This window comes from Colobus angolensis, unplaced genomic scaffold (assembly GCF_000951035.1).
Source record: "Colobus angolensis palliatus isolate OR3802 unplaced genomic scaffold, Cang.pa_1.0 Scaffold38, whole genome shotgun sequence".
Lineage (NCBI taxonomy): Eukaryota > Metazoa > Chordata > Mammalia > Primates > Cercopithecidae > Colobus > Colobus angolensis.
Window position 1 is genome coordinate 8,365,001 of NW_012117154.1, and position 8,561 is coordinate 8,373,561.

Sequence of the window (8,561 nt, forward strand, 5' to 3'; positions counted from 1 at the left end):
TTATTATATTAGGATTCTCAGTAATTGGTCATCGGTCAATCAATAAGAACTGAGCCTCTGTGGACCAGTGATGGGAGTGTGTGCTGCAGAACTAATCCAGTTCTGTAAACCTGAGATCCTCCCCGACCTGGGAAACAGGATGTCCACCAACTACATGGGAAAACCCGATCCTCAGTGCTCTGAGGCTTTGGCCATCAGTGGAGGGCTTGCTGGCCTGGAGCAGGAGTGGGGCTTGCTGGCCTGCAGCAGGAGTGGACAGCCAGAGGGGAAGACCACTCACTCCACCACAGGAGGGTAAGTCACTGCTGTGGCCACTGCACCTGGGCCCCAGGAGTCTTGGGCGAGACCACATGGGCATCTTTAGCTGCGCCCTCCACCCGGGACACCACCTTCTGATGAGGACTGTGTGAAGGGATCACTGAAGAGGGTTTAGCAGCAAATTCTATGTAATCAGCAGCATAGACAGCGGGGAGTATGGAAATAAAAAAGAAAGACCAGAAACACAGAGCTGCATAGGGAAAGCTGGTTTATTTGGCTCTCATGGAGTCAGAGAATGACTCTGGGACCCCGGACTTCCCTGGGGGGATGGGCAAGGTCAGCAAGGGCTCCAGATCATTCTGTCATATTCTCGATCCAGAATTCACAGGGTTCACTGAGCATGCTTTTCACCTGCTCCATGTGCAGAAGACCAACTGAGGACTCATCTGGGGAGTGTACAGGTGTGGCCTCATCTGCACTGGGAGCAGCAGGTCTGGAGGTTCGTGGTCAGCAGCAGGAAGGGATGCCACAGGAGATGGGTCTGCAGAGGACGCTGGTGTAGGAGGGCTGGCAGCACCCGGAGGACTGGCAGGAGAGAGCCGCATAAACAACGGGCCTGCAGCTCACAGGCACGCACAGGGAAGACTGGCAGGAGGGGGCCGCATACACAACGGGCCTGCAGCTCACAGGCATGCACATGGAAGACTGGCAGCTCACAGGCACACACACGGCTGGCTTGAAGCTCACGGGCACACACACGGAGGACTGGCAGCCCACAGGCACGCAGCAGGATGCCTGGCAGGAGCTGGGCACGCAACAGGTTGGCTGGCAGGGACTGGACACGCAGCAGGCTGGCTGGCAGCCTGAGGAGCAGCTGGTATGGCACATGGTGGTGTGTGGTTGGATAAGGTCGAGGCAGAAGGCAGCGATGTCTGGGGATGGCCTCCCTGGGCAGCCTTTATACCTGGACCCAGGCATCCCCACAACACAGAAGCACGCCTGTCTTCCTTGTTTTTCTTCCTCAGTGCTGTCTCCTGGAGCTTAATTTTCTGTTGTAGGTGTCTCTGGGTTTTGTTTGGCCCTCAGTTTCATGACTAATTGCACCTTCTCCGAGCTCTTGGTATGCTTGGAAACCTGCCAGAATGTTTTACTGTCTTCATCTGGATTCTTCTTTGTTCTTTAAAATTTCACCTGAGTTACTTTTGTGAGATTCCAAAAACTCAGATCTCCAGATTTTCCTCTCTGTGTGATGATGGTCCTTAAATGACAGAAGTTTACACTCCTCCCATGACTCAGGAAGGCTCTATAGTCAATGTGAGATAGAATAGAGTGTGTCCAGCTGATCTGTGGATGTCCTGAGAGCTTAGAGCTGGATGAGAGAGCTAGCAGATGGAGAAACAACATGGAAATCACTTGTTCATAGATGAATGGGGACAAAGGGTGTGGGTCACAGAGAACTTCTTGTGAATGGTGACCGTGGATCTTTGTCTTGAGAAATCCTCCTAGTTAAGAACCAAGATGAGACAACACCACTGGCCCTCATGCATGGAGACACAGCTCTAAGGAAATCATGCTGGTCCACACGTGTTCCCAGGGAAGCATGTGAGGCCAGTGAAGTGTCCCATGGACAGCCACAGCAGGATATATGTGAGCTGAATATAGAAGCTTCCAAGGGCCAGAATGACTTCTGGGCATGTTCAGCAGAAAGCCATGTGCACCCCATACTGCATAGACAGTAGAATCTCTGAGCCTACAGATGTCAACACCAGATCACTTGGAACTTCGCACCATGATAACAGAATGAAGGAAAAAGTCACGTGATCATCTCAATTGATGTAGAAAAGGCATTTCACAAAATTCAAGATGTTTTCATGATGACAATAATCAACAAACCAAGAATAGAAGAAAACTACCTCAACACAGTACAAGCCATACATAAAAGACCCACAGCAAGCCTCATACCCAATGGTGAAAGACTGAAAGCTTCTTCTCTAATATTGGGAACAAAGCCAGCATAGTACTGGAAATTTTACTAAGAACAACTAGGCAAATTTTTGTAAAAGAAAGAAACAAAAAGCATCCAAATTGGAAAGCAAGAAGTAAAGTTAACTCTGTGATACGATTTTCATAGGTAGAAAACTCTAAATATTCCACAAAAAAACTGTAAGAAGTAATAAATGAATTCAGCAAAGTAGCAGGATACAAAAGCAAAACACAAAAATCAGTTCTATTTCCATAAACTAACAAGCATAATCTCAAAAGGAAAGTACAATAACAATTCCATTTACAATACATTAAAAAGAATAAAATACTCAAGAGTTAACCAAAGAAGTAAAATAATTGTGTAACAAAAACTACAAAACATTGTTGAAAGAAATTAAAGGCAACATAAATAAATGGAAACACATTCCACGTTCATGAATTGGAAATTAATATTGTTAATATGTACATACTAACCAAAGTAATCAACAGATTCAATGGAATCCCTGTCAAAATCCCAAGGATGTTTATTGCAGAAATAGAAAAACCCATCCTAAAATTTATGTGGCATCTCAAGGGACCCTAAATAGCCAGATCCATTGTAAAAAAAGAACAGAGCTGGAGGAGTCACACTTTCTGATTTCAAAACTTACTACAACACTACAGTAATCGAAACTGTGGTACTGGCATAAAGACCAATATATAGACTAATGGAATAGCATAGAGAGCCCAGAAATAAACTCACAACTACGGTCAAATAATTTTTGACAAGGCTGTCAAGACCCTTCAATGAGGGAAGGACAGACTTTTTAACAAATGGCAATGGGAAAACAGGATATCCACACACAAAAGATTATTTTTTACCCTTACCTCACAACATATACAAAATTAACTCAAACAGGATCAAAGATAGAGAATCTCAGTAATCGAAACTATTTTTTAAATGGGAATGCTAGAACTAAAAAGTACAATAGCTGATATTTTAAAATCCACATGATAGACATAAAAGTAGAATGAGATTGAAGAAGAGTTCATGATCTTGAAGGCACATCAATAGAAATTATCCAAAATGAAGGAGAGGAAGAAAAAGAATTAAGAAAAATGAAAAGAGCTTGTGAGACATCATTAAACAGCCTCACATATATGTAATATCAAACTCAGGTGGCTCATGCCTATAATCCCAGCACTTTGGGAGGCCAAGGCAGGTGGATCATGAGGTCAAGAGATGGAGACCATCCTGGCTAACATGGTGAAACCCTGTCTCTACTAAAAATACAAAAATTAGCTGGGTGTGGCGGCACGCGCCTGTAGTCCCAGCTACTCGGGAGGCTGAGGCAGAAGAATCACTGGAACCTGGGAGGCGGAGTTTGCAGTAAGGCGAGATTGCACCACTACACTCCAGCCTGAGACAGAGCAGGACTCCATCTCAAAATAAATAAATAAATAAATAAAAATAAATTAAAAAAAAAAATAAAGCACTGGGCATTCTCCCCTAAAACACAAAGCTACAAACACAGAGCCTCCTCTGCCCCTCAGCAACAAGGGGGCAAGGGTGAGGGTTTGGAGGGCTGTACTTTCAGTTAAAGAGAGGTTAGCTGTTTGCCTGCAGTATAGACTAAGGAGCCTGGAGCCTGGACTGAGGCTGCCAGGTTGAAAACCTGAGACCATGACATCAGGTTCCGGCACACTCCATTGCTACTGGAAACAGCCGTCCCAGTATTACCACCATCCTCCTCCTCGGCTTATGGATCACCTGCAGGACGTGGCGCACCTTGTTGGGATGAAAAGCCGGGTGCCCTTTGCCCTAGTAGTCCCACCCCGAGAAGTCCTACCCCCAGAACACTAACAAACAGATTGTGGGATGGGTTTGCAAATGTTTTTATCAGCACTATCTGTAAGAGCAGACTCCTGGGAACAACAGGCCTGCCCATCTACTGGAGAGCATTTAACCTGAAGTAGAAACAGCAGAATCCCAGGAAGGAGCCACGCTGGATACAGAATACACCCGTGAGAAATGCAGAGGACCCTTGGCAACTCTATACAGAGTAGGAGACATAAGTCTCAGAAAATTACTCCGAATAATTCCCTTTTAATATCACTCAAAACCACTAAATTAGAAAACACACATTTCAGGAATACAAAGAGATATGACTCAACTCTATTTTTTCTAGAAAGTAACAGAATAAGGGGCACACAATCCCAATAGTGGCTGCCCCAAGAAGTTCATGGTAAATTATTGATGATGTTCTAGTTTCTGTCAGGTAGTGGGTTCATGGTTCATAGGTTGGGGGGGTTGTTATAAGCATTAATAATTGATCAATAAAAGGTGGGCAGGCTCAAGATGGCTGAGTAGAGGCACCTGACACTTGCCTCTTCTACAAAGAAGAACCCAAAAGAGTGAGTAGGTAACAACATTTTGAATGGGACATCTAAGAGAGACACTGGAATTCAGCAGAGAAGTGACAGGAAATATCTGAGGCACAGAAGGAGAGGGAAGGGAGGCCGCTGGCCCAGCTGGAATCAGTCGAGAGCTCACAGAGACTCCCCAGTGCAGGGAAATGGTAAATGAGAGATTCCCAGCTGTCTACATTTCCACCATGGACTCAGCATGGACCTGAAACCCTAGCCATGGGAGAGCCTCTTATTCTTCACAGGCCCTGAGACTTGCAGAGGGATTTGCCAGGATGCCACATAATGGCATTGCTCCAGAGAAAGAGCCCACGCTGGGTCCCACACACCCACCACGTCCTGAGCAGCCAGCTGTAGCATGGTGCCATTTTGAGAGCCCAGCCGCTAAAAGTCTGCATCCTGCCCTGGGTCCCAACAGATCCTGTATCTCCACATCCCTTCAGCCCGGCTGAGTCCCACAACCCCCACCAACCGAGGAGGGCTGCAGGAGTGCAATACCAGCTGGGCACATCAATAAGGCAGGGGTTACCATGCACTTGCATGTACCCTGAGTACAGGCTTTCCACACCCACCATCATAAATTACCCCACACTATTCCACCATAGCCTGTGTCCATGCATACTGTGTGGCCTGGCACTGCACCCCCAGTGCCCAAGCATACCATCTGGGGGCCTGGTGATCCCCCCCACCCAGTCTACCAATGCCGGCCATCTATGCACTCCTCCCAGGGACCTGGGGATGGGCCCACCCAGCCTGCCACTACCACCAGTGCCCACTTGCATGTGCCACCTGGGAGCTTGGGAACTGGCTTGCCCAGCCTGTCACAACCACCGCTAACATCAGTAAGTGCTTTCTGAGAGCCCAAAGGCTGTCCCACCATTACTACTACCATCATCCCTGTCAGACACACTGCCCAGTGGCCCAAGGACCCATCCATGCATCCATCCCACTGCTGCCACTGCTAGCACACAAGCAAGCTGTCTAGAGGCCCAAGAATCAGCCTGCCTGGACATGGTAACACCAGTGCCAGCATATGCTACTCAGGGGCCTAAGGACAGGCACATTTGGCCCACTGCTGCCACCACTGGGGCCTGAGATCTGGCTAACCTGGTGTTTCTGACCCCAGAAAAACCTCACCACAGCCTCCACTGACAATCACAGCCAAGTCGCTGAGGAAATCACAGACACTACTGATGCTGTTCATAGCCAAGCAGAGACTAAACTACTGCATGCACCCAGAATAACAGCTAAAGTATCCCACCCAGCCACCACCATAGACATATCTTCAGGAAAAAGTCTTCTTATAAAAAAGCCAGTCCCCAAAATTGGAAGACGTGACTGTTATGTCAGATGTGCAGATATCAACATAAAGACTCAAGAAATGTGAAAAAACAGGGAAATGTCACACCTCCAAAGGGACACAAGAATTGTGCAAAAGATTCAAATGAAAAAGAAATGTATGAATTAGCAGGAAAAGAATTCAAAATAATATTAAAGACATTCTGTGAGATATAAGAGAACACAGATAAACAATACAAATGAACCGAAAAACAATTCAGGATATGAATGAGAATAACCAAAGAGATAGACATCATAACCGAAGAATCAAACAGAAATCCTGGAAATGAATAATTCAATAAATGAAATAAAAAGTCCATTTGAGAGCTTCAACAATACACCAGATCATGCAGAAGAAAAAATTTCAGAAGTTGAAGACTGGTCTTTTTAAACAACTCAGCCAAAAAGAAAAAAAGAAGAATAAACAAAGCCTGTCTGACATATGGAAAACTATAAAGTGAGCAAATATTCTAATACTGGATGTTCCAGAAAACAAAGAGAAGCCCAGCCCAAAGACATAGAAAACCTATTTAGCAAAGTGATAGGAGAAAATTTCCCTCGTCTAGTAAGAGATTTAAACAATCAGATGCAGAAAGCTCAGAGATCCTGATATGGTTTGGATTTCTATCTCCGCCAAAATCTCATGTTGAATTGTTATCCTCAGTGTTAGAGAAGGGGCTGAGGGGGAGGTGATTGGATCATGGGGGCAGATTTCCCCCTTGCAGTTCTCATGATAGTGAATTCTCATGAGACCTGGTTGTTTAAAAATGTGTAACACCCCCCCCCGCCCCCCATTTTCTCTCTTCTTCCTGCTCCAGCCATGTAGGACATTCCGGCTTCCCATTTACCTTTTGCCATAATTATAAGTTTCGTGAGGCTTCCCAAACCACGCTTCCTGTACAGCCTGCAGAACCATGAGCCAATTAATCCTCTTTTCTTTATAAATTACCCAGTCTCAGGTAGTTCTTTATAGCAATGCAAAAACGTACTAACACAGATTCCCAGATAGATACAACTCAAAAAGTTCTTTTCCATGGCACATTATAGTCAAACTGTCAAAAGTCAAAGACAAGGAGAGAATTCTAAAAATAGAAAGAAGAAAGCAACTAGTCATATATAAGGCAACCCCCATCAGACTAACAGTGGATCTCTCAGCAGAAACCTTACAGGTCAGGAGAGAATAGGATGATATATTCAAAGTGCTGAAAGAAACTGATAGCCAAGGATACTATACTTAGCAAAATTATCCTTCATAAATAAACAGAAATAAAGTCTTTCGTGGACAATCAAAAGCTGAGGGTATTCATCACCACTGGAATGGCCACATAGGAAATTCTTAAGAGAATATTACAATTCTAAATCTATATGCCCCCAACACCAAAAGAGCCAGATATACAAGCAAATATTATTAGATCTAAAGGAGGAGATAGACTCCAACAGAATAACAGTTGAGGACTTCAACACCCCACTCTCACCAGTAGACATATCATCCAAACAGAAAATCAACAACAACAACAAAAAATTGGATTTAAACTGAACTTTAAAACAAATGGACCTAATAGGCATTTAAAGAACATTTCATCCGACAGCTGCAGAATACACATTCTTCTCATAAGCACATGGAACATTATCCAGGACAGACCCTATGTTTGACCACAAAACAAGTCTCAACTAACTTTAAAAAATCAAAATCATATCAAGTATCTTCACAGACCACAATAATTAAAACTGGCTATCAGTAGCAAGAAGAGCTTTGGAAACTATACAAATACGTGGAAACTGAACGACATGCTCCTAAATGACTATTGGGTTAATGAAAACATTAATAAGGTAATCAAAAAATTTCTCCAAAAAAAAAAGGGAAACACAGCATATCAAAACCTATAGGCTGCAACAAAAACAGTGCTAAGAGGGATGTTAGTAGTAATAAATGCCTACATCAAAAAGGTAGATGTGGTGGTGCCTATAGTCCCAGCTACTAGGGAGGTTGAGGTGAGAGGATCACTTGAACCCAGGAATTTAAGGCCAGTCTGAGCAACACAGTAAGACTCCATCTCAAAAAATAAGTAGAAAGATTTCAAATAAACGATCTAATGATGCACCTCAAGGAACTAGAAAAGCAAGAACAAACCAAATCTAAAATTAGTAGAAGGAAAGAGACAATAAAGAATATAGCTAAACAAAATAGACTTTTAAAAAATAGAATTAACAAAACAAAAAGTTGGTCTTTTAAAAAGATACACAAAATCAATAAACAGCTAGCTAGGCTAACCAAGCGAAAAAGAAAGAAGACCCCAATACACAAAATCGGAAATGAAAAAGGAGACATTACAACTGATACCATGGAAATACAAAAGAGCATCTGGCTGGGCACAGTGACTCACGCCTGTAATCCTAGCACTTTGGGAGGCCAAGACAGGTAGATCATTTGAGCCCAAGAGTTTGAGACCAGCCTTGGCAACATGGCAAATGCCCAACTCTATAAAAAATACAAAAATTAGCTAGTTATGGTGGCACATGCCTGTAGTCGCAGATACTCAGGGCTGAGGTGGGAGGATCACCTGAGCCCAAGAGGT

At 44.1% G+C, this 8,561-nt stretch overlaps 1 protein-coding gene across 2 annotated transcripts; it reads right to left on the reverse strand.

Moving 5' to 3' along the window:
• Positions 1-765: 765 nt before the first annotated feature.
• On the reverse strand, positions 766-1,146 carry LOC105520418 (keratin-associated protein 12-2-like). Of its 2 annotated transcripts, none has more exons than XM_011954145.1 (2): positions 1,054-1,146; positions 766-963 (listed from the first exon to the last, which is right to left on the reverse strand). In XM_011954145.1, the coding sequence occupies exons 1-2, from the start codon at positions 1,144-1,146 to the stop codon at positions 766-768; spliced, it is 291 nt and encodes a 96-aa protein (XP_011809535.1). The 2 variants fall into 2 exon arrangements, with proteins under 2 accessions (XP_011809535.1, XP_011809534.1); XM_011954144.1 differs by having other exon boundaries at positions 766-843; positions 892-1,146.
• Positions 1,147-8,561: the final 7,415 nt, after the last annotated feature.

What these genes read in the sequence shown, in the direction of transcription:
- LOC105520418 (XM_011954144.1), bottom strand. Translation starts at nt 1,146, where the DNA reads ATGTGCCATACCAGCTGCTCCTCAGGCTGCCAGCCAGCCTGCTGCGTG. An exon ending in CCTGCCAGTCTTCCCTGTGC is followed by an intron (nt 844 to 891) that starts GTGCCTGTGAGC and finishes CTCTCCTGCCAG; the next exon opens with TCCTCCGGGTGCTGCCAGCC.